The following is a 26758-nucleotide window of genomic DNA, read 5'->3' as shown; positions in this document are numbered from 1 at the left end:
AGTCCAAATCCTTTCCCCTCAGACCCTCTCTCCATTTTATTTCCCTGCCACCTGTTCACCTCTTCCTGGCAATACTCTCCCTTTCCTTCCTATAGCCAACTTCTGGTTCCTTCTTTCCTAAAGATGCCCAACTAGAGAAAGCTGAGAATTAAATATATGGCAACCAGAACAAAATTCAAATACGCATGATAGAATTTACGGAGTGCTAAAGGGGCTGTGGGTGTATCTCAGGCATTGCAGACCCCGCCTTCATGTACAAAGGCCTGGATTTGATCCCCACCCCCCAGGCACCACGTGAACGAGGCATGGTTGTGCACACCTGTAACCCCCACCCTCCCACCCACCCCCCCACCTCAATCCCGCACTCAGGAGATACAGACTGGGAGGGTCAGAAGGTTCAAGAGCACCCTTGGCTACATAACAAATTTGAGGCCAGCTCAGGATACAAGAGACCCTACTTTAGAAGGTAGGGAGGGAGGGCGGAAAGAAAGAAAATCCTATCTTAAAAAGAAAGAAAGAAAGAACTAGGGCTGGAGAGATGGCTCAGTGCTTAAGAGCACTGACTGCTCTTCCAGAGGTCCTGAGTTCAATTCCCAGCAACCACACGGTGGCTCACAGCCATCTGTAATGTGATCTAATGTGCACTGTATACATAATAAATAAATAAATCTTTTAAAAAGAAAAAAGAACTATTCCTTAAGCTTAGCTGGGAGCTGGTGAGATGGCACTGTCCACATAAGCCTGGTGACCCGAATTCCATCCCAAGAACCCACATAAAAGTAGATGGAAAGAACCAACTTCAAAGCTCTCCTCTGACCTCCACACTCATGCCACCTCCCCTTTCACACGCGCGCGCACACACACACACACCACACACACACACACACACACTATTATACTAATAAAAAATGAAGACATTAAAAAACAATTGAGTGAGAGTCAATTAAGTTTCCTCAAAGAAAATACGATGTAACTTTCAAATTCTCCAAACCAAAGCCAGCCTCCGCCAAAGCCTTTCTGGGGCTGAGCACACAAGCCAGACATGTGGAAACACAAGGTGGGTGGGACTGGTGGGGCGTAACAGCTAAAAAGGAGGAGGGGTTTTCCTGGCTTTCAAGTCTGACTTTTCAAACACCTTCTCCACGCGGGAAGTTTAAAATCCAGCCAGACATCTAAATTAAGTGAAAGAAACTGTTCACAAACACTTGTTTTCTATCCCCTGTGGTGGCCCATGCTTGTAATCACAGCACTCAGGAGGCAGAGGCAGGAGGATCACTGTGAGTTTGAGGCTTTGAGGCTAGCCTGGTCTACACAGTGAATTCCAGGTCAGCCAGGGCTAACATACATGTCTAAAAAAAAATCCAGCTCATATAATCCCAGCACTTTGGATGCAGAGACAGAAAGATCTTGAGTTGAGGTGAGCCTGGACTACATACTGAAATTTTGACTCAACAGTGAATAAATGAATAAGCAATTAAAATTCAGTTCTGTTTTCATATTGATGGTACAGGGTCACAGCTTGGGAAAGAATTTGTTTAGAAAGAAAAGTATCTAAGATACATTAACTTTTTAGTTCTGTTTTTGTTTTTTCAAGACAGGGTTTCTCTGTATGTAATAGCCCTAGCTGTTCTGCACTGGCTTTGTAGACCAGGATGGCCTCGAACTCACAGAGATCTGCCTGCCTGCCTCTGCCTCCCGAGTGCTGGGATTAAGAGTGTGTGTCACCACACCCAGCTTGATACATAACTTTTTATGAAGATGGAAGGACCTCAAGGAGAAAAGAGGTTACCTAGATCCCAGAAAGCCCAGAGCCACTTTAGAAGCCACATGGACTTTAGAAGCCACATGGCATGAAGCAGTCAGCTGGCCGAACACGCCTCCATCAAACAGCCAGGGAGTGGCATGAGGAAAGGTTGACTGACCAGAAAGGCAGCTGAAGAATGTAACTCCGAAAAGGGAGTCTGAAGCAAAGTGTGGAATGTTGTAAAAGAGTAAAATCATTAAAAAAAAAAAAAAAAAAAAAAGGAGAGGGCAAAGGTTAGGGGTGCAGGTATAGGTCAGAGGTAGACAGCTTGTCCAGTGACTGAGGCCATGGCCTCTCTCTCCAGCCCTGGAAAAAAAATGTTGTATATATGTAATTTGGGGGATAAGAAAAACAGTTTAGGGAAAAAAAATCTCAAACACAACCCACTACTTAGGCTACAAACCGAGTAACATTGAGTTCCACAGAGCTGAAAAGCAATGGCTCTTGGGTGATCGATTTTCCCACCTGACTTACTTGGAACCTCTGTGAAGAACAGGTCTGTGTCACATCCCCAAACGGCTCGGGCACTTCTGAGCCACCCCAAGACCCAGAGGCTTCCAGTGTAAGACACAGCCCCCAAGTGGGAAGGAGGCCTGAGGACCAGGTGGCCCCATTTCTATCCCTTAGGTGGCTCCAGGCTCAACCTTCCATCCTCTCAGGAGGAAGCTTTTTACAGGAGTCACCGTATTAAATAAGTGCTTCCAAAAACAAGACACAGCGAAAACCCCAGAAAGCCTCCTGCTATTATGACTATGTAGTTGGTAAATACACACCTTGACTAGTGTGCACTGTGTTCAACCAAATCACAGCACAGTCAGCAGTTTATACATCGTCTGTATATATGTATATATATATGCGTGTCCTATATACAATATACATACATATGTATTTATATATGCACACACACATGTGTATACACACATACAGACGCACACATCACATACACACACATATGTCATACACATATCTTGTATGCATGGTATGCATGATATACATGATAATATATACAAACATATATATGTATTCTCATGTAGTCCATGTAGCCCTGAATTAAACTGGAGAATGACTTCGAACTCTCGCCCTATTCCTCGAGAATGCTGGAATTAGAGGTGTGCACCACCGCCTTAGCTAATTTGGCTCTGGGGAAATCGAACTCAGGACTTTCCGAATGATAGGCCAGCCCTCTATCAACTGAGCTCCATGCCCAACTCAATAGTTCTTAAAAACCCACCAGCTGTGGCTCTCAACCTTGGATGCTTGTGGGAAGCATCCACAAAGCACCTATGGTCACACAGCTATGTCTGCGTCCCACGCCTAGTGGGAGGAGGCGAATCTAAGCTTTACAGAGACCCCCTGGACCGTGCTTCCTAACAACACAAAACTGTGTGGTGTAGCCCAAGGCCGCCATGACACATGATAAGGACCAACCATGATACAGATGAGGAAGATGAGTGTACAGATGAGGAAGGCACCTGTCTGAGAAGACGTGGGGATTCCAGAAACTGGCTAGAAACTTACTGAAGATGAGGGAGAGGTAGACACCCCAGGCCAAAGGGGAAAAAGGTGATTTAAACCCTTATTAATATTAATACTTACTTGGAAATGTTTTGACTTTACTCCTGTAACTTCAAATCTAAAAAAAAAAAAAAATCTAAGGATATGTAAATGTCCCAGTGTTATCTGTAACTTTTTTTTTTCTTTCAATTTTTAATTTCTGGTTTTGTTACGCCATTATCTCACACTGTAGCTCTAGCCTATCCTGGACTCACTTGTCACCTCACACTCTTGCTCTCTTCTTCCTGGGTCCTGGCATTCTGACAGGTGTGTACCACCAGCCCTGGCTTTTGCTTACACGTGTAATTCCCTAACTAACAAGAGACGCTTGTCCCTGGGTGGCTGCTGTGAGTCTAAACATCTGTTAATAAGCATGCTTCCAGCCAAGCTCGTGTGTGTGTGTGTGTGTGTGTGTGTGTGTGTGTGTGTGTGTGTGTGTTTCCTCCAGCCCAGGGCTCAGGCGGAAAACGGATGCTTCCTCCACCTCAGCAATGCAACTTCCATTTATGGAAGGGTCAAGAAAGCCCTTCAGGTCACAACATTCATCTTGCCCCAAACCAACCAATGAGGAATTATATGAGCAGGCATGTCGAGGAGAGAGCGGCCAAGATCCAAGACAAATTGAATCACTTCTAAGCTGACTCCACTGGCCTCCAATTCTGAAGTATTTCCTTAACAGGAAACCTGAAACTCTTTCAGAGACAATCTGCAAAAAAACTGAAATGGCAGAGTTCCCCTGAAGTTCAATAAATTGGTTCGAAAAATCCTAATGAGGTAACTACAGTGGCAGTCTCTGCCTCCCATTCTGGAGGCAGGTGATGAAGTAAAAAAGGAGAAAAGTGTGGCGAGGAGGGGACCACACCAGTACTGAGCTTCAGCAGTCTTTACAAAAGAAGCTTGGTGTGCTCCGAGAAGATCTGAGCATTTACAATCTTGCTATTAATGTTTGACGTTGTTAAGCTTCCTGTAATTATTGTTTAATTATTTAAAAACATTTTTGAAATTATTATTTTATTGATGGGTTGGTTTGGTGGGGGTTTTTTGTTTTGTTTTGTTTTGTTTTTGGGTTTTTTTGGGTTTTGGTTTTTGGTTTTGTTTTGTTTTGTTTTGTTTTTGCTGAGGCAGGATCTCACATCGCTTTGACCATCCGGCTGGTTTCCAACTCCCAGAGATCTGCCTGCTTCTGCCTCTTGAGTGCTGGCATTAAAGGCGTGTACCACTACACCTGGCTTCCTTTATTTAAAAGAGAAGAAAAAAGAAAGAAACTGGAATTGGAGTTAAATCATATAGGAAGCAGCGGAGGTGGAGGGAGCCTTCCTCCCTAGCAGCCAGGCCTCTCTCGGTCTCTGCCTTGGGTGGAGCAGATGCCACACTGCTATCTGACTCACCTTCACACCCTGGCTGCAGGACACATGAGTCATGCGTCCATTAGCTTTTATTCAGTGTGATCTGACGTCCAGAACTGGAGCTCCAAGAGGAGAAGGAAGAAGATGCAGATAAAATTTGAAAGTCCAAAATCCATAACAGTTGCTGTTCAATGGAGCACGGGCGTGGGTGGGGAGTGACTGAGGGTGCAGGTCAGTACCAAAGTGTCTGCTCGCCTTGGGGTTAAACTCCCAGACACCTCAAAACAGCAGCAACCAGAGTAACCAGATGATGTATTGACACTCTGGGGGGGGGGGGGCGGGGAGGGAGGGGAGGGGGGGCTGGCACCTATCTTGGAGAAGGATCATAATAATTGCCACTAACTTTAGTGCTGAGACATGGGGCAGGAATCTGTAATCCCAGAACTGGGGAGGCAGAGAAAGAAGAATCAGGAGTTCAAGGCCAGCCTGAGCTACTTAGTGAGTTCAAGGACAAGCTGACCTACCTGAGGCTCAGTCTCAAAAAAACAAAACAAAACGTAAAGCCCAAGCTTAATATCGAATACAAGCACTGTGGGAAACCACTGCAGATGTGGGAAAGCCAAAGAAAAAGATGGTAAGATCCCCAAAACACAAAGGAGTGGAAGTCACCTCTGACCTCAGGAGAAGTAAGATCAGAGATATTGCTTCAGTTTTCTTGAAGTGTTTCTACCCTGACTCAGCTCCTTCCAATTTTGAAATTATTTCCTGAATAGGCAACGTGAAACTCTTTCAAAGAGACTTCATTAAATGGCTGGAGAAAGCAGGTGACACGGCTCAGCAAGCAAAGGCGCTTGCCACACAAATCTGAGTGACCTGAATTCCATCCTACGGCCATACATTGTAGAAGGAGAAAACCACTTCCTCAAAGTTGCCCTCTGACCTCCGAACGCAGGCTGTGGTATGCCTGCTCTCACACAAGCATTTATACACACACAATTACTAAAAAGACTGCAGCAGGCTGGTGGTGGCACAGGCCTTTAATCTCAGCACTCTGGAGGCAGAGGTAGGTGGATCTCTGAGTTCAAGGCCAGCCTGGGCTACAGAGTACGTTTCAGGACAGCCGGGCTACACAGAGAAACCCTATCTGGAAAACCAAACCAAACCAAACAAACAAAATGTTTCTGGAACCGAGCCTGTAGCCAGGCTTCTGGGAATCAGATAAATGGCAAGAAAGGGAGAGTCCGTGGAAAACGACCTAAGGGCTACGTTCTATCTGAACTGCAAAGAACATATGTGAAAATCAGTTCATTCATTCGGAGAACCTGTTCGTGCCAAGTTATTGGCAGCACATAGAATTCAGGATGCCCTCGGTAGCGTCCATATAAAAGAATTACTAGAAAGCACAAGTGACCCCAGGCAGGAAAGCCCCACTCAACCGTGCAGAGGAGTGAACCATGGCCTCAGCGTGCTGCTCCTCAGCTACCCCCTAGGTCCTTTTAGCACATGGTGTGTGTACCTGTTAGTGCACTTGATTGGGGGGGGCGGTGCATATGTGAGCACCGATGTACCTGCTTGTGTGGAAGGCAGAGGCGGCCAACCTCCGGCACCAACTGCTTTTGTTGTTGTTGCTTTTAAGACATTTGCCTTTTTCTGGCCTGGAACTCTCTAAGTAGGCTGGCTGACAAACTAGCCCACCTTCCCCCCTGGGATTACAAGGACTGACACCGCACCTGGTTACGTCTGTTTGTGGGGTTCAGTTTTGTTTTGAGACAGGGTCTCACAGTGTAGTCCTGCTAGCCCCGTGCTCTCAAGAGCCTCCTGCCTCCAATCCCCACAGCTGCCTATAACCTCAGTTCCACAGGAGTCCACAGATACCCTTTTCTCCCTCTTCAGGCGCCAGGCACATGTGCAGGCTCACACTCGTACACATAAACCAAAAATTAAAAAGTCTTTTTTAAAAAATTCCAACAGTCCAACTTGTTGGGATGTGCAGGGGTGTGGGAAGGCTGAAGAAAAGGTTGGTCAAGTTCTCCAACACAGAGTAGAACGTTCTCCCCGCTATGTGGGCTCTGGGGATCCAATTCCGATAGGCAGCTTTGGCTGCTCACCTGCTGGCCATCTCACTGGTTCTAGAAGCTTTAACAGGCGAGTTCAGAGCTGCTGGTCATGGTACCAAGGCTGGAATCAGCCGCAGCCACAGAAGGGATATTCTGAGTGGAAGGGTCTCTTGTCATGCTGTGGGCAACCCACTCTGCACATCTAACAAGAACAAGAACTCTAGAATTTTCCAGGAGAAAAATACCCCCTTTATACCGCTTCTAATAACTGACGGGATGTTAACTGAGCAGGATACACAGGCCGCTGGTGAGTGAGTGAGTGGGTCCTCTCAAAGTTGGAGATATCCCTGCATCCTGTCCTTGGAAGATGGCATCCTAAACAGCAACACCTGGACCTCCCCTGGAGACAAGCTCAGTCAGACCCACGGTCTCTGGCTTAGCTTCAGTGTTCCCAGGCACTCACTCAGGGTCCCAGCTAAAATGCAGACTCCCAGCGAAGAGGTCTGGGTTGGCGCTGAGAGTTTTGAGTGTAGAACATTCCCCGTGTCCAGCAGTTCTGGCCCCTCAGTCCAAAGATTGCACACATGCATGCTTCTGAGGAAAGATGGCACTTCTCCAAAGCTAACCCAGAATTTGTAACCCTCCCGTGCCACTTCGTTGATGGTGACGTCGGGCAGGGTGCTTGACTCATTTGCCCTCTCTTCTGTAACTGGCGAGAAAGCACAGGCCGGCTCTCAGGAACAGTTAGCGTGTGTGTGTGTGTGTGTGTGTGTGTGTGTGTGTGTGTGTGTGTGTGTGTGTGTGTGTGTGTGTGTGTGCGCGCCACACTGCACCTGTAGAGATCAGAGAACAACTGTGACACGTGTCCATCACTTCCTCCTACCTTGATTGAGACTGGATCTCTTGTACCTGGCACATGACGTCCTGACGTCGGTGTCGTACCCCCCCCCCCCCCCCACCCGTCTTCACCTCCCACTCCACCCATCTCCCTGTAGGATTACTGGGGTTGCAGACATGTGCCACTGCGTCCGGAATTTGAGCTCAGGTCCCCAGTGTTTATACCTAGCCATCTCCCCAGCCCCACTCTCTTTTTCTGAGGCCCACACAGCTGCCTGGAAGGTTCTGAGGTCTCCTCCAGTGGGAATGACCGAGAACAGAAAAGCCTGGGTAAGGGAGCAGGCACAAAGAGCTCTAGCTCCATAAGCCTGCATAGTTGCAAAGACTTCCAAAAATAGCCTTATCCTGTGTTTGTTCCAGTGATTTATAACATTAAGACCCACCCCATGGCTTCCTAGCTGGAGGATTCTCGAAGTCCAGCACTCAGGAAGGGGAAGCCTTTCTTCCCTAAGGAGGCCCGCACACCTAGACTGGAGAACCATCAATGAATTTAACCCTGGTTGGCCTCACTTCCCCTTCCCAAAGGCCAAACTCCACCCAGAGGAAGAACTGCTCCTCTGTATATTACAAAGTCCTTTGATCTAAAATGCTTTATTTATATAGAAGTTATAAAAATGCACTTAGCACATGGAGTCATCTTTTTTTTTCTCTCGCTCTGTTTTAAGAGGCAGGGTTTCTCTGTGTAGCCTTGGCTGTCCTGTACGTGCTTTGTAGACCAGGCTGGCCTTGAACTCACAGCGATCCATCTGCCTCTGCCTCCCCAGTGCTGGGGTTAAAGGCGTGCGCCACCACTGCTGGGCATGGAATCATCTTAAATGTGGATAATGCAAATTTATTATCACAGGTAAATGGGAAACTCTCACTACATGTATTACAATCACATTTACTATGACGCCTTTGTTTTTCCATGCTAAATATTGTCACTCCTTTGCACACATTAATGTTTTAACCCCCCAAACTTAAAGTATGTAAATTCAAGTGTCAGGTTCCAAGACGATGTAGACAGAGTAAATGTTGTTTTGTTTTTTTAATTGAGTCATTTTTCGCATCATGCAGCAATCTCTCTCTCTCTCTTGCTTTTTGGTTTTTATTTTTTGAGTGTGTGTGTGTGTGTGTGTGTGTGTGTGTGTGTGTGCTGAGACAGGGTTTCTCTGTGTAGTCCTGGCTGTCCTGGAACTCTGTAGACCAGGCTGGCCTTAAACTTAGAGATCCACCTGCCTCTGCTGCAATTATTCACCCCACTCCCAACATCTCCATTGAGAGAAAGTCAAACCTAAAATGGAAACAAAAAGACCCAACCTTAAGGGAAACCGCCTTTTGAAGCCAAAGGAAATGCCAAGAAACAAGGAAAAGTTGCCGTGATACAGTAGAACCTACTGGAATTTACACCCAGCACAATAAACAGAACAATTAAGCCATCAGTCTCCCAGGAGACTCAAAGGCCTCAGGAGATAGTGAACCAGATCCCACTAGGCACCTGTTAGCTGCAGGGAAAACAAAGGCAGTAAAGTCCCCCCTCCCCCTCCCCAGAACAGATAGGGCACACAGAGTGCATAAATCTCACACACTGAAGGTCCCCAGGGCCTTTCCCTCCCGCTTAACCTGACCACTCCTCCAGTTCAGGACTCAAGGGCAGAGTGGGCGCAGGCTGGCAGCCGATCTGTAGGGATGAGAACAGACTGGAAAGAGGCTTGATAGAACCTTGTTTCCACTTCTCCCAGCAAAGAGCAGCACCACCCTTGGGGTGACGAGTCGGGACTGGTCGCCTGCGGCCTCAGGCAAGGCTTAAAGTCTCTCCCTGTGGAGGGACTGGGAGAGAAGAGGCAAGAATTAGCCGCAGAAACCTTTTTGACCCTCCTGGCTCCCTTCAGCAGCCTCACTGGCTAATAACCTGTTCTATTAAAAGAAAGGAGGCTGGGGAGGAAACCCAAGTGTGGTTTTATTATGGGGGGGGCGCTATTTTTAATCTTTGAAAGCATTTCCAGTTTACAATCACTTGTCCACGTTAGCCCCACTGACTTGTCATCCATCACTCATTCACTGCAGGGCACGGTTAATGCAGGTGAGTTGAATTGGATGGGTCGGTTTTCTGTACTTCAGTGGCGGGGCTGGGGTGGGAGGTGGGGCGGGAAGTGGAACAGTAGGGCTCAGCTAAGTTGCCCTACTCTGCCATAGCCAACACCTTTTCTGAGTGATGAAAACACAAAAACCAAAAACAAATCCAGCATGGCAGCATCCTCTTTGAGACTCTGCCTGAGTGAGATAGAGCAATAAGCAAGTTGATGATCCAGGGCTGTTTGAAAACCTCCCACTGACGGGAGGTCCCCGACTGCCTTTGCCTGTCTCCACCCTGTCTGTCTACGGTTCAGAAGTCCTCACTACAGACTGTGGACTGGGCATCTGACAGCTTTACAGCCCCCACAGGTGGCCAGGACCACTCCCCAGTTCCCTCCTATCACTCACACTGGGAATCATTTCTTATACACTTTTTTGTTTGTTTGTTGTTTTTCGAAGCAGGTTTTTCTCTGCATAGCCTTGGCTGCCCTAGGCTCGCTTTGTAGACCAGGCTGGCCTCGAACTCACAGCGACCCGCCTGCCTCTGCCTCCTGAGTGCACTACAACCAGCCCTTGATATATATATATATTTTTCTTTAGTGCTGGTGACAGAAGCCAGGGTCTGGTACATGCCAGACAACTGCCCTACCAAGTGACATCCTCATCCCTCTTGTGGTATATATGCAGATGTGTGTGCAGGTGTGTGGACAGTTATGTGTGCAGGTATCCATGCCCATGTGGAGGTCAGATGTGGGGTGTCTTCCTTTTTCACCTCTTTTGCTCCCCACCTTACTTTTTTTGTTTTGTTTTTGTTTTTGTTTTCATAGACAGGGTTTCTCTGTATACCCTTGGCTGTCCTGGACTCACTTTGTAGACCATGCTGACCTCGAACTCACAGTGATCCACCTGCCTCTGCCTCCCGAGTGCTGGGATTAAAGGCATGTAGTATACCACCACGCCCAGCTAGCTCCTCAGGGTTTTAAGGCAAGCAGGCCACTGACTGAGCTAACTTCCCAGCCTTGCTATTCCATTTTCCACTTATTTTTAGTTTATGTGCATTGGTGTTTTGCCTGCACGTGTGTCTGTGGGAGGGTGTCAGAACAGGGGTTATAGGCAGCTGTGAGCTGCTATGTGTGTTCGGGGGTGGGGGATTGAACTCTGGTCCTCTGGAAGAGCAGAAGCCAGTGCTCTTAACCTTGGAGCCATCTCTCCAATCTCCATCCCATCACATTTTAAAATAGGACCAAATACTAGTATAGCATGTCACAAGATGTCACACAGGCAGAATGGACCAGAGAGGAGAGGCTGGGTGAGAGTAAATGAGGAAGAAGTCACCCTGAAAAGTAACGATCAGAAGGAAAGCTTAAAATGCCCAGAGCTGTATGATCTGCAGATAGAGTGAAATGGAATTGTGAAGGAAGTAAGTTGCAGCTCTGAAGTTGCAATGGTGGAGTCAGGGTTGACGCCAAAGGAGTTACGAGACTGCTGGGGAAGGGGAGAGAGTAGATCCCAGGCAGGGACAAGGTGACCGTAAACAATATCCAAGCCTGCAAGTGGCTCGAAGGCCAGACCACCGCAGGCAAGAAGGCGAAGGACAGACCGAGGAGGAGAGCAACTCATGCCATCTTGCACCCGCAGTACCCAGAGCCACCTTTGCCAACTGACCCTTAAGTGCTGTGGCCACAGAGGCGGATGGTTGCAGCTACAGACCCAAAGGAGGAGGACACTGCCTCATTGTCTCAGAGAAACAGACAGTGCTTGATCCTTCGCTCCCTTAGAGAAGTGCTAAGCCAGGCTGGGCAGAGGAGGATGAAAGTTGCAGAGGCGCCTCTTGTTTTGACGGCCCGTGTTTTGTTTTCTCACTCTGAGCAGGTGCAGTGTATGATCCCCGGTCGTCCCAGGCTCCTCCTTACCCCCGGAGCATGGGTATACTGGTCAGGCTTTTATTTATTTTTTAATTTTTGGTTAACTTGACCCTCAAGCCAGGGTCATATTGGGAAGGAACTTCAGTTGAGAAAATGCCTCCCTCAGACTGGTCTGTAGGCAAGACTGTGGGGGTATTTTCTTGACTGATAATTAATGTGGTGGGGACCCAGCCCACAGCGGGTGGTCAGGTTCTAAGCTAATAAGAAAGCAAGCTGAGGGAGCCACCAGAAGGAGGCTAATAGCCAGTGGTCCTCTGCGAGCTCTGTTTCTGCTAGCTCTTTCGGGTGTTGGCTTTTGAGTCTATGCTAGGGTGAACCTTGGTGATAGACCGTGAGCCAGCTGCAAGACAAAATAAACTCTTTCTTTCCCAAGTTTCCTTTGGTCAGTGTTGTTGTCAGAGTCACCAAAAGCCAAGTAAGGCAACGTGCGGGCAAGGGGCTTTGAGGGGCACGAAGGGACACTAACCGGGAGGATGTGGTTGGTGTGACGGGGTGGGGATGGGTGAGAGGCTGGCAGGAAGAGGCTAGCCCAGCTTTTCCGTACCCCTGCCTCCACTGCTTCTCAGTACAGAAGCTTGACTCAGAGTCCAGTGACTGGACCTCACCAATTTCCCTTTTAGGTGTCCTCAATTAGTAAATGTTAATTTTATAGTTAACAGTCATGAATCCTCCACCAGGGTAATAATAAGAACTCTATTATTTACAAAGAGTCCAAACTTTTATGTCCCTGATTTTTTTTAATATTTACTTATTGATTTATTGTGTATACAGTGCTCTGCTTTCATGTACACCTGCATGTCAGAAGAGGACATCAGATCTCATTATAGATGGTCGTGAGCCACCATGTGGTTGCTGAGAATTGAACTCAGGACCTCTGGAGGAGCAGCCTCACCCAAGTCAGGAAACAGCACCTTCCGCTGTCCTGCGATCACCTGCCTTACTACCTTAATGTTTCTCAGGATCTTACAGAAAATCTCCTTTTTTTTTCTTTTTTCAAACTATTACTTTTGTAGTAATGGTGCACGCCTTTAATCCCAGCACTCAGGAAGCAAAGGCAGGCAGATCTCTGAGTTCAGGGCCAGCCTGGTCTACACAGCAAGTTCCAGGACAGCCAGGGCCACACAGAGAAACCCTGTCTTGAAATTATTACTTTTCTTTATTGTATGCGGTATGCATGTGTGTGCATGCGTGTGTATGTGCGTGTGTGTATGTGTATGTGTGTGTGTGCATGTGTGTGCGTGCGTGTGTATGTGCGTGTGTGCATGTGTGTGCGCGTGTGTGTGTGTGTATGTGTGTGTGTGCCTGTGTGGACACTTGCAGAGTTGGTCCTCTCCCTCCATGGGGAGCCTAGGGTTCCAATTCAAGCTGCCCGGCTTGGTGACAAGTACCTTAAATGTAGTTCCTGGGCAGAGCTAAGACAAGAGCTTCAGGAAGAGACCCTGTCCAGTGTGTCCTGACAGTAAATGCCAAGGTATTATAGCCGGACCCCCTGTGAATGACACTGGATCACACTTTGGGCAGTCCCCTTAGTGACCAGACATGTAAGCACAATTCCATAAAATAGGGGCTTTCCTGTTACAAGTCAAAGGGAAGCGACCAGCTTTGGTTGTCTGGGACGCACTCTTCCTTCCTGCCCAAGGAGCACCAGGTGCCAAGTCTTGCTTTTGTTTAAAACCCAATAGAGTAAGTGTCCTGGGTGAATGCTATGGTGGCTATGATTTGGCCTCAAAATAAGCCAGAGGGAGGTGAGAGCAAAGATGGATTAGGAGTTACCCTGAGCTGCTGTAATTCTAAAGAGAAGAACTGGGTGTGGTGAGGCACATGCCTACAATATTAGTAATTCTGGCATTCAGGGGATGGAGGCAGGAACTGTGAGCTGGAGGCCAGCCTGGGCTACAAAGTAAGACTCTGTCTTTAAAAAATTTTAAGAAATAAAATAAAGGGAGAACGAGGTGGGTATGGGGGGAGAGGAAAGAGAGAGGAAAGGAGGGAGGGGGGCTATGGAGAGATTTGTAGAGTAATGGTTTTTTGTTTTTTGTTTTTTTATGTCCTATGAACAAAAATAAAGTGACGCCACATACCCCAAGAGTTGTACAAAAGCCTGCAGATGGCACTGTTAGTGACTCACATGACATGGAAGTGACACAGGTTATTTTGAGAACCGTCTTATAGTCCAGAGACATTTCCAACCAAAGGGAAAAATGTATTTTTGTCTGTGTGAGGAATATTTTTCTCCACACGGACAGCTCAGTGCTGGCTAGAAAGGCAGCAAGAAGTCTTGTCCCCACCTTGGAAGGCAATGAGTTCCATCTTTTTTGTCCAAAAGGACAGTTGGCCTGTCTGGCTTGGCACGACTCAGGGTCCCCTAAGTCTGGGCTCAAGTTACGTGCTTGTCATTTTTCACAGAGTTCCCTTTAATAGGTAGAAATATTTTTTCTTATTCTTGTTAACCATCATGTTGACCTTTTGTTTTCAACAACAACAAAGGAGCAATTTTTGGAATGAGACTAAGAGCCTCTCTGATACGCATCCTGTCTTGAAAGGAGCAGCAGAGGCTGTGTCGGGAGCAACGCCACATCTGTTCTGGGTTTATTCCTGCCCCCAATTTATCCAGTCAGTTAAGGAAAGAAGGTGGGGACTGCATCTCGCCCTCCGTCGTCCAGTCTCTCAGTGACTCTTGGCAGAGACATGTGACTTGTTGTGGTCAGTAAGAACAGCAGTAAATATTGAATCAAACAGAACTTGGAAACTTCGTGTATTGCCACTTAGGCTTCTTGCTGGTTTTGGTGACACTGAGGTTTGACCACCCCTGCGTAAACAAACCAACACCAGTTTGCTATGATATCTTGTTTGTTTGTTTGTTTCTGTTTTTGTTTTTCAAGACAGGGTGTCTCTGTGTAGCTTTGGCTGCCCTGGACTTGCTTTGTAGACCAGGCTGGCCTCAAACTCACAGTGATGCGCCTGCCTCTGCCTCCTGAGTGCTGGGATTAAAGGCATGTGCAATATCTTTATTGCTAAGACTGAAAGTGGGCCAACTACCAGGCAGGTGAGTAAGGCCCTCCTGGATCATGAATTCCCCCGCCAAGCCATCAGCTGACCACCAAAATCTGAAGAGCCAGCCTAGACAGGGACCAGCCAGCTTGCACACAAAATCCTGAGAAACGACACAGGCTTATTATTAAAACCACAGTGTCTGGAGTGGCTGTTATGACAAGGACATCTACGCACACTCTGGAGCGAGGCACGGTGACTAAGATGATAAGTCAGAGTGTGGAGCAACATGGCTCGTGTGCCCTGAGTCACTCTCCGTACAACATTCAGGGGGGGACCTGCTCGCGATGTCACCTTATATCAAGTAATTAAAATAACCCAGTGGAAGGCCCAAACTGACCATTCACATAAGTATCCATCTCAAAAATAGCATTTGCTTCAACTCTAGGAATGATTTTGTGTGGGTTTCACAACTTTGCGCATGCAAGTACTGAAATTATACGAAGAATTGTATGTATGTGTTTATATGCATTTTTTCTTAATTGGAAAAAGATGTTAGAAAAACAAAGAAATACCTATGTCCATGCTGCCTAAAATTAATGCTGTTTAACCATGTTTTACACATAGAAGTTTGCAGCTATATGAGCCCTGTGGGTCTTCCCAGAGCACAGCACATAAAGAAGACACTTTAAAGCATATTTGTTGAGTCAGAAAAGGAGTGGGCACACGGAGACTGTCAACCATGTCTGTTATAACAACGCTGCTGCTCGTTCCTCGAGGAATGCCTTTATTTCTTCCCATTTAGATGTCCCCACCCCCACCCCCACCCCGCCTTCGTGTTCCAGAAACTTCATTTTACACTTCCAAGGCTGCAACTTGGGAGGGAAGTCAAAACACAGGACACAGACAGAGCCTCAGAGGTGAGATAGGTTGTCACCAATGAAGAAAGCAAGTCCCATGTCCCAGCTGAAGGAGGTGACGTTACCGGAAATACTAAGTACTGCCAGAGGGGAGGGAAAACTGAATCAATACCAAGATGGACCAGCTCTCTGGGGCTGTAGAAACAAATAGGAGGTAAAGATAATAAACGGAAGAAAATTTCAAACAAGTACTTGTCATTTAGACCTGACTCATGAAGGCTTGGCCAAGACCAAACTATCGGGAAAAAAAAAAAAATGGGACAGTACCTGGTGTAGCTGATGGTCTCCTTCCGCAAGAGGTGTAAGGCATGTTGGAAAGCCCACCCATCAGGGAAGAGGCTCAGGATCCCCGCGGATGTGAGGCAGAACCAGCAGACCGTCTCGTGCACCTGTTCCCTGGCAGAGATCACCTTCTAGACCCTGAAGAACCAGACTAGTATTGCCAGGCAGCCATAATGACCTTGCAAGCAAGTTCCTGGAGTAGAGGGTCCAGAGAACATGCTGGAAAACTGGACTAAGAATGCCATGCTAGCAGCGGAAGAACTTGAAGAGACTCAGAGAGTTGCTGTGGTGCCCGTGGCTGCGAGGCCCTTCTTTAAAGCCAACAGGAGCAGGAAGAAAAGGGAGGGAACAGCTTAGAAAACAAAGCCCGCTGGAGAAGCCAGCCTCAGAGGCAATGCCGCTGCTGCCCTGCCCTGGCTGGCCTCCTGCCCGATCTGCACTATCATAGAGGAGGCCCCAGGGCCTAACAGAAGGTGAAAGGCTCTGAGGAACTCCAGCAATGGCCATCGGCTATCAGTCACCATCACGGCAAAGGAGACAGACCTGAGATTCCAGAATAAGGCAGGACCACCCGGGATGCCACAGAATGCCGGACCCTGCATCCCTGAACCAACGATGCGCAAGTTCAGACAGTGAAGGAGTGGAAGCCGCTGAGCCTCAGCTGAGCTCCTGACCAGGACCTTCCTAAGCCAAGGGTCAAGGAGTCACAAGTTCCGTTTCAGCCACGGAGAGGGCCACAGGACCTTGACACCAATGACAGCCATGCTTAACTAGGCTGGTCACTATTAACCTCCTGCAGGAGCAGTGAGAGTTTCAACCGAGGGACTTGGTTTCTCTCCGTTCTCGTCCCAAGCCTTACATCACCCCTAATACTACGTGGAAGGAACCTCCCAGCTGAGGCTTGCAGAAGAAACAGAAGGTCTTGTCTTGCACCATCTTTTAGACAACAGCAGGACGGGGGAGCATGGGGTGAGCCTTGCCACCACCAATCACACGTTTGGAGTCTAGAGTGTGGGTATATGAGAGTAAGGAAGCCTGTTCCAACTGTACACCAAAAAGGGGGCGGGGTGCTCCCTGTCTCCTCCAGGGGCGCAGAAAGATGAGCATCCCACTGCCATAGCAGTGAGCACCAGGCGGACACTCTCTCGCACACACTCGTGGGGGAGATTTTTCTATGCTTATGACTTAGGGTTGGCTGTCGGGCTACGTGGAGGTGTTATTCCACCAGCAAAGACCATGAATATGTCTACCAAGGTGAAGGATTTATAAAATAAATGGGGGGGGGGGGAACACCCGGCACAGAGCACAAGGGATGATATATTTGTCTCTTAATTACAATGACATAAAAACAGTATGTGTTGGAATAGACTGGAAGGAAATCCTAAAGACATAAAATAATTACTGTGTCGCAGGGCGATGGTATTATGAGCGACTTTAGCTGCAGACTTCACTTCTTATGATCTTTTCCAGTTTAAGCGGCCATGAATCAAAAATAACAAGCTTTCATCTTCAAGCGAGGAAAGCGCTCAGAAACCAAACTATCTTGGTCACGTCTAGACTGTTGAGAAAATAAGGTTCTAACCCTTCTTAGACTGAGATCAGAAAACTTGTACCCTGCCACCAGCTCGGCCAAAAACTAGCTACGAGCCTTCAGAAGTCATTAAACTGAAACAGGCTTTCCTGTCCTCCAGATCGGCCTCAAACTCCCTGTATAGGCCAAGAGGAGCCTAGGAGCGACTCCTGGCACTTCTCGGAGCTCCGTCTATCCCCGCCGCTGTCCACCACCAAAAACTCTGCGATTACAGGCATGAACCACCACACAGGGTACACAGGGAGCTGACAGTCTAATGCAGGGCTCCGTGCACGCCAGGCAGGCAAGCCTTCTGCTGGCAGCTGCGTCCTCTGCCTTAGACCACGTTCTATGACAGCCTGTGCGTGCGTGTGCGTGTGTGCGTGTGTGTGTGTGTGTGTGTGTGTGTGTGTGTGTGTGTGTGTGTGTGAGAGAGAGAGAGAGAGAGAGAGAGAGAGAGAGACAGAGAGAGAGAGAGAGAGAGAGAGAGAGAGAGAGAGACGTGGGTACATGTTGTAGGGATATCTTCCTTAGTCACTTCTTCACAGGGTTTCTCTGTGTAGCCCTGGCTGTCCTGGACTCACTTTGTAGACCAGGCTGGCCTCACAGAGGTCCGCCTGCCTCTGCCTCCCCAAGTGCTAGGATTACAGCCATGCGCGGCTCCACCTTATTATTTTGAGACTTGGTCTTTCACTCAACTTGGAGGCGTCATGATTTAGCTAGACTGGCCAGTTGGCAAGCCCTTAACATCTTCCCCCGTCCCCAGTGCTGCCACACCCAGCGTCTACACAGGTCCTGGGTATGTCTACACGGCAAGCCCTTAGCATCTTCCCCCGTCCCCAGTGCTGCCACACCCAGCGTCTACACAGGTCCTGGGTATGTCTACACGGCAAGCCCTTAGCATCTTCCCCCGTCCCCAGTGCTGCCACACCCAGCGTCTACACAGATCCTGGGTATGTCTACACGGCAAGCCCTTAGCATCTTCCCCCTCCCCAGTGCTGCCACACCCAGCGTCTACACAGGTCCTGGGTATGTCTACATGGCAAGCCCTTAGCATCTTCCCCCGTCCCCAGTGCTGCCACACCCAGCGTCTACACAGGTCCTGGGTATGTCTACATGGCAAGCCCTTAGCATCTTTCCCCGTCCCCAGTGCTGCCACACCCAGCGTCTACACAGGTCCTGGGTATGTCTACACGGCAAGCCCTTAGCATCTTCCCCCCTCCCCAGTGCTGCCACACCCAGCGTCCACACAGGTCCTGGGTATGTCTACACGGCAAGCCCTTAGCATCTTCCCCCGTCCCCAGTGCTGCCACACCCAGCGTCCACACAGGTCCTGGGTATGTCTACATGGCAAGCCCTTAGCATCTTCCCCCCTCCCCAGTGCTGCCACACCCAGCGTCTACACAGGTCCTGGGTATGTCTACACGGCAAGCACCTTACCCCTGAGTTGTCTCCCCAGGCCTCTCTCTATAAAAGTGAAAGACAGAAATCTTTTTTTTTTTTTTTAAGACAGGGTTCTCTGTGTAGCCTTGGCTGTCCTGGACTCACTTTGTAGACCAGGCTGGCCTTGAACTCACAGCAATCTGCCTGCGTCTGCCTCCTGAGTACTGGGATTAAAGATGTGCACCACCACGCCCAGCGAAAGACAGAAATCTTAAGCTCTCTTTAGGTGTTCTAGAAGGACCCTATGCTCTTCTCTCTACAGTGCACTACATGACTGTTAAGTACTACGGCTGAGTGTTTGACACCCAGCAGAATTCTAAACACCCAAGAGATCACGGACTGCCTTCAGAGTACTCTTATACCTAATTCCTATGGAGAAGGGACCCACCTGTCTCCTTTGACTGCCACAGCTTGCTCTACCCATAAGACTACATACCCACAGCCCCACTCAGAGGCAGAATAGTGACAGCTAAGAGGGACCAGGTACAGAGCCCAGCGAACAAGAAGGCGGTCATGTGGCCAGTAGCAGTTTAGGCCAGAAAGGACGTTTTCTTATTAAAAATGGACTTTCTTCTGTAGCTCATAAGCAACCACTCAAAGATGCTCAGTGGGTGAGGACACGTGCTGCCAAGACTGACAGCCTGAGTTTGATCTCCAGGAGAGAACTGACTCTTGCAAGCTACCCTTCAACCTCTATAGACGCATGTGCACACGTGTGCGCACACACCACACACACACACAAATAAATAAATGTAAGGAGGAATGTTTTTTTTTTTTTTTTTTTTTTGGTTTTTCGAGACAGGGTTTCTCTGTGTAGCCTTGGCTGTCCTGGACTTGCTTTGTAGACCAGGCTGGCCTCGAACTCACAGCGATCCACCTGCCTCTGCCTCCCAAGTGCTGGGATTAAAGGCGTGCGCCAGCACTGCCTGGCTGTAAGGGGGAATGTTAAAAAGCAAAACCGAAAAGGCTCTGAATAATGACAACACTGCTGCTGTCAAGGCGGGAGCTCAGAAGTGAAGGCCAAGTCTGCATACTACCCAGGAAGAGAGCCATAGCTTGCCAAACTCGGTGCTGTTATTTGAGGAAAGCATCTTGAATTCTGCTTGTCTTGATATAACTGTCAAAAATATGTTTTTAAAGATATTCTAATAGGACAACCAAAAAGCTGTTGACTGTGCCAAAATAAATTCTGAAGTAAAAAAAACAAAAAAACAAAAAAAAACGCAGAACATGATTTGCTTGCTCTTATTACAGAATGAGTCTAAAGGGCCGAGATGTTTATGTTTAATACTGTTGGCATTCAACCTTTAACCTCTTATTTGCTCTGTAAATGCCAAGTCCAAGCAAAGCGGGAAATAAAAACATCAGGATCTGGGGACGCGGTTCTGTGCCACAGCCCTTGTCACGTATACACAAGGCCTGGGTGGATCCTCAGCACTACAAAATAATCAACTGAGAATGCAGTAAGCCAGGTGTGGTAGCACACGCCTTTAATCCCAGCACTCAGGAGGCAGAGGCAGGAGGATTTCTGTGAGTTTAAGGCCAGCCTGGTCTACAGAGTGAGTGCTGGGACCGCCAGGGCTACACAGAGAAAACCTGTCTCAAAAACCAAAAGAGAGAGAGAGAGAGAGAAGAGAAAGGAAGAAAAAAAAAAAAAAAAAAAACAGAAAAGAAAAATTTAATCACATAATGGTAAAAATACAAGCTGCTACATCTTTGTTAATGCATATTTATACACACACATATATATGCAAATAATGGGGCTGAAGATGGGGCTCAGCAGTTAGAGCCCTGGCTGTTCTTGCAGAGCACCCAGTTTGACTGTCAGCTTCAGCCATCTGTAACTCCAGTTCCAAGGGATCAGATGCCTTCTGCTCGCCTCCTCAGGCCCAGACATGTACAAGTTCATGTACAAGGCACAGAGACATACATGTAGACAAAACACCCTACTTAAGATATAGATAGCTAGATATAGCTATTTCAGTAATTTGCTTTTTATATATTTATATATTTTATTTTATATATATTATATATATATATATATTTAACTAAGATGAAGAGACTTGTATTTTTACCATTATGTGATTAAAATTTTAATATACATCTTAATTTACATTTTGTACAAGTATAAATATAAAATATATATATTAAAAGGAAATTACTCAAATTCAAATTTGGAAAAGCATGACCATATGTACCTACATACCCCACTGTGAGGTTCAGAGTATCTTACACTTGTCTAGAAGTTTCAAAATATTTCTGCGTATTATAGCTAGATGGGGCACATGCCTGTAACACCAGCTCTGGGAGGCTGAGGCAGGAGGACTGTAAGTTGGAGGCCAGCCTGAGCTGCACAGTGTCCTAAGTATGCTGAGATCTGAACAGAGATATGGATGAAAAGCTGCCACGTGCTCTCCCCAAGTAGTGGGAGGCTAGTCCTCTCTCACCAGCAGATGAGAAGCATCGTTGGGGCAGGGGGTGTCTTCTGTGCAGTCTCACGTGACTCCACAACCACAACAAGCCACCAGAAGCAGGAGGTCGAATCTGTGACCATGAAAGTGCTCACGGATACTTGCTCTTTAGTCTTAAAGGTGATGCTTGGGAAGACCTTCAGTTCCTGCACAGTGAAAGGGGCAAGGGGCAAGGGGCAAAGGGCAAGGGGCAAAGGGCAAGGGGCAAAGGGCAAGGGGCAAGAGGCAAGGGCTGTCATGCAGCATTGCAACCTGGGGCAGCTCACTGAAACAGAGGGGTGAAGGGTAACAGGAGAAGCTGAAGGTGCAGCCTTGCCACTCACGAGCCGTCCTCGCCCGTGTTCTGACAGCTTCCGATTTGCACCTACACAGGGATTCTCCTTGTTGGAGCTGCCGGATCCCACCGGTACAAAATACCAGGCAGCCACCTTGTCTGGCGGAGGCCCAGGGAAAACACGCAGCTATAGCAATGGACACTGGCATCATCACCGCATCATTATGAGTGTGCAGCTGCTGTTCGGACCCTGTGGCTAGCAAGTTCGGTGGAGGGAGCTTTGTGGTTCATGGGACCCACAGGTGAGCGAGCGTGCCCTTTCGATGGCATCGGGGGTACTTGAAACAAGCAGTGCCAGCAAGATCTAGGCTGCCCACGTGCCTACAAGAAGGTAACCTGGTAACGTGGCCAGTGTGACTACAGCCAACGGTGATGTCTGTGGACCCTGTTTGGATGGGACATGTATTTCTTGGTTACTCTCCAGAGCCAGATTGTGACTTGGCCTCCACAGTCCCTGGGGTTCCTACCAGTGGAGTCGTCAGCAGGGATCGGGGTGCGTGGCTTTCACCTTCTCACGTCTCACTTCTGTCCATTCCGCCCAAGACAGGAAGCCCTGGGCTGGCCCACCACACCTGTCCCAAGGTCGTAGCACCCTGAACCAGCTTCCCTTAACCTTCCCTCTGCCTTCAGGCTAACCCCCTCCTCTCCAGTTTAGTTGAATTGCACAGCTTTGGCCAGGGTACTTCTAGAATCTGACAATCAATGGGAACGACCTAGCTTGATTTCCCAGAAAACATTCCGGATGGATCCCAGACTTACTAAACACACATCAGCCTCTACCCCGAGGAACCTAGCTCACCTATGATCAGCTGTCTACCAGATCCCTAAGTTATAAATCAGCTCTGCAGCCAGAGGCGGCTCAGCACTCGGGAGGCAGAGGCAGAGGAATCGAGTTCAAGGCCAGCCTAATCTACAAAGTGAGTTCCAGGGCAGCCAGGGCTATACAGAGAAACCCTGTCTCAAACCAATCAATCAATCAATCAATCAATCAATCAGTGCTGTGTTCATGTTCAGTGCCTGCTAGCAACTCAGGAATAGTATGCAGCAAAGACAGGGAATGGACGTTGGACACTTCCAAGGACAATGGCCAAGCAAGGCTTACTCACTCGTCTCTGCGTGTTTATTCACGGAGGCCCTAGGAATCACATCCTCCGGGGCCTCAGACAGAAAGCAGACTCACATATGTAAGTTTGACAGACCATGGCCACCAACGGAACCACCTGTCAAGGATTAGGGAGCCAGAGCCCATGAAGGAAGTCTCGGCCGTACACTGCTGTTTACTAGCACTGACGGGGCGATGCTACAGTCTCCTAAGCAGCATTTGTTCATTTAGGATGGCGCAGGGACATTTTTTGTTATTCACCTCTGAGGCTAATGAGAAGGGTGCTGATAACTGCAGCCTGGTAACATAATATTCTGGGTTTTCCCAGATGAACCAGAGTCCCATAGCTAACAAACATGAGGGAGAAGTAAGCTATACACGGTGTTCCTGAGTCCAGAGTGACAGTTTACATCATGAGTCACAACTGCGTACGTCATAGGGCCTTAGGTATAAATGGAGAGTCTAACAAGATCCCAGATCTTTCTGGAAAGTCTCTTCCCTCCTCACCCCCCCGCCATGCACACAATTAGTTACTTTTATTTTTGTGACAATCCTGACAAAAAGTAATGCACAGAGGGGCTTGTCCGAGTTGACAGTTGTTGGAGGGGATAAAGTCCAACCAAGGAGGAAGAGAGATGGCTAGTTATACCAGCAGGCAGGAAGCAGGGAGAGACAACTCAGCCTGGGACCCGCAGCCCATGGAACGGCCTCTACCACCCTAAGGGAGAAACTCTCGGATATGCGCAAAGGTTTCACTCTGTCATGATGATTCTAAGCCCCATTGGCTTGCCGGTCAGTAGTGACCATCACCACAGCAGCCATGTGGAAGAGTCCACAGTACAGGTGTTCTTCCTGCGGCCTGGCCAAGGGCCTGTGCTCTGTGTCAATTCTTGGCCACACCCACCGAGGGTAATGGCCCATCCCTTCCTGTCCTGAACAGCTGAGGGATTCAACTGGGCAGGCCCAGACAGATGCGAACACAGAAGTTCCATTCAGCCTAAGACTTCTTACACAAGCATTGAGCGTCCTCGTGGGGCTCCTACTATCTGAGATGTGGGGACCTGTCCTAAGGCGACTTCACACAGCTGACAAGCCCAGTCAAACTTTTCAAGTCACAGAAGAGCCAATTCCTTTAATTTTGCCCAAATGACCCTAGATATCAGAGCCCTGTCCATGGCACAAATACTTCAGGGCGGCCAGCTGTTTCAGCTTTTCCAGGCAACCGTATCTGATGCACAGATAGCCTCCCAGTGGCCCACAACATGCCCATCTGTGCGGTTGGCAGGGAAGCCAGGCGGAGGTGACTTCACCCTGTCTACTCCGGTAACTCAGCCTTGAAAGGGCTCTAAGACACGCCTCCTCCACATCCGATGGATCAACTAGCTACCCCAACTGCAAGAAGCCAGATTGAGTGTGTTTCCCACGTCTCTGGAAAAGGCATCATAGATTAATTTTGAGTCTACCCAGCGCCCCTCCCCGCAAGTGAGTTTAGCAAAAGGAAAAGTTCATTTTCTCAAGGTACCACTTAAGCAGTTAAATTCAGTCAAATTCTTTAAGTCCTTGACATAAACACATTGATTTTTTTTAAAAAAGGAAATATTGAACCATGGAAAGTAATTATAGCAATTCTTAGACACCAGGGCGATCACACTGTTCAAGTGGTCAGCGGCCCAAGAAACTCCACCCAAACACAGCACAGGGCACAATACGAGAGTGGACTGATTTCTGAGACCTCAAATCTAGCTGAGAAAGCTTATTTGCAAATGAAGGATTCTCTCCCAGGGGCAAAGGTGACATAATTTTGAACTATGAGAAAAGTAGAAGCTTGGGGCCAGGCTGCCTTTCGTTTGTTTTTAACTTTTTTTTTTTTTTTTTTTAATTAAATAGAACTGGGGCAAGGGCTGCTTGCGGGCTGAAGGGGGCTGTCCCCTGCCTGCGCCGCGCGGCGGATGCTTGGCGCTGGGGATCTGGGATGCAGATTTCTCAAGCCCGCGCTATGCTAGGCATCTTTTTTTAGTAGGCTAAACCCTCACCGTCAGTAAACAACGACAAAACTAGGAGGACGAGTTCCTTCACGGAGAAGTAAGTGTGTAAACTTTGAAGCCGCCTAAAACTTTTTAAGTTAAAACAAACAAAGTTTCCTTTTTTTTTTTTTTTTTTTTTTTTTCTTTTGGTCCGGGTGGACTGGCAATCTCCTCAAAACTCAGTCTTTGCTTTTGTCCTGCGGAAGGAAGGCTACACCGCAGCAAAGCCCAGGGGATGTGGCTAAGGTTATTGGGACTGAGAGAGGAGGATGTCTGGGCTGAGGACTCCTCTGGGTAGTGTGACAAAGTTTCAGATGAGTTAAAGAGAGATAGAGAGGCAGCCCATGCCATATACTCCAAGCGCCAAGCGGAGACTTGTGGGGTGTGCAGCAGGGTAGCTGTCCTCTCGAGCTTGGGACCGGGTGGGGCCCTCGGCAGGAGGTGTTTACCCCACACAGGGACCCTATGGGTATGGGCTTCGGGCCAGTGTGGCTGCCGCTGCTCGCGCCATTGTCACAGGGTCCCTACAGCCCGGAATCCCTCCAGGTGCTCCACGGTACCTGGCGCCCCCGCCTGCCTTTGTGCAGCGCTCGGGCCATCATCAGTACAGGCGGGGCTGCCAGGGTCCTCCCCACTGCCAGGGGGACAGCTGCTGGATCAGGCTGGCAGGGAGCTCACGCCAGTGCCCGCCCAGAGCAAAGGACCTGAGGGACACAGGCGTGTCCCACACCTTCCCGGAAGGAGAAAAGGGTCCCCGGTCCCACGGCTGTGCGGGAAAAGAAAAAACAAAAAACAAAAACAGACGTGCCCACGCTCTGGCTTCCGACAGCTGGCAGCCACGGCAACGTTGCCACCAAAACTTTCCCGGCGCAGAAAGCCACTTCAGAGAGTTTTTCTTGCGCCCCTCCCGCCTCCCCCTCGGTCCCTCTACCCGGCCAAGACCCGGTTTACAGCAAACAGCAGGAAACCAGCGCTCCAGAAGTGCACACTCGCGCGTCCACCTTCTCCACCCCCTGGCCTGGGCAGCGTGCCCAAGGTAGGTGCCCGCTCCGGGGCGGGTCAGGCGTCCCAGGGACGCGGCGCAGCCAACTCACCATGGTGACTCCCGCCGCGGTCGCGCCTCCACCGGGTCCAGCTGCCTGGGCTCTGAGGCTGGAACGCGGTCTCCTGGGCAAACTTCAAAAGTTGATCCCTCTTCGCCGAAAAAACAAGCTCCCCGACACCCAAGCACTCACAGGAGCCAATGGAAACGCAGAGGGGACTCCATCCAGGCGGGATCTGAGACGCTAGGAGAAGGCAAGACCTGGTGCACACCCGGACCTGCCGATCCTCAAATGTCTAAGCGATGTGCCCTGATGCGCTCTGCGGGACTGCTTGTCCAGCCGCCCTGCCTGGACCCTCTTTCACTTAATACTTAATCCGAACTCTTCTTTGGCTCAGGCTGGGCTCGGGCCGGGCAATCTGTCCATAAATGGAGAATTCGCCACAGGCCTGACCAATCAGAGTTTGTTTTCGCAGCGTCACTCCTCAGGGAAGGCGAGATAGCCAACAAGCGTGGGACTACAAGAGTTTCCAAAGGCCTCTGGATCCTGTAGTCCTGTGGCCTCGTTAGCCTGCAGAGCGCGCTGCTGTCCCAGCGGTCCCCAGGGAGACACCCCCAAACCGAGGGCATGAAAACACTCTGGGAGACTAGGAAACTGCTCTCCTGTCTCTTCTCTTTAAGGAGAAGCTTAACATCATCGATTTAGCTCCCAGGCACAAGTCGCATGGTTTTCCTAGAAGTCCCCCCTCCCTCCCCCCCTTTTTTAAAGAAATATTTAATCTGCATTAAAACATCACAGAGTCCTGGCCGCGGCCCAAAGGAAATCCTTTTTCTTTTCTTTTTCTTTCTGGATTGTGAGGAAAGTGGAAAATATTTCCTCCGCCCGTCCTTTATACCTGAATTAATTTCCTTGGGAAACAAGACTAGAGAGAGTTCTGTCC

At 48.7% G+C, this 26758-nt stretch overlaps 1 protein-coding gene across 1 annotated transcript in view; it reads right to left on the bottom strand.

Moving 5' to 3' along the window:
- The window catches only part of Myo1e (myosin IE), a 196209-nt gene extending 169713 nt beyond the window's left edge, over positions 1 to 26496 (bottom strand). Inside the window, 1 exon segment of the mRNA XM_051156748.1 lies at positions 25870 to 26496. Within this exon segment, the coding sequence (XP_051012705.1) occupies positions 25870 to 25872 (3 nt within the window). The 5' untranslated portion in view covers positions 25873 to 26496.
- Between the last annotated feature and the right edge of the window lie 262 nt (positions 26497 to 26758).

This window comes from Acomys russatus, chromosome 14 (assembly GCF_903995435.1).
Source record: "Acomys russatus chromosome 14, mAcoRus1.1, whole genome shotgun sequence".
Lineage (NCBI taxonomy): Eukaryota > Metazoa > Chordata > Mammalia > Rodentia > Muridae > Acomys > Acomys russatus.
Note: the sequence above shows the minus strand (reverse complement) of the source record. Positions and strands in the feature narration are given on the sequence as shown.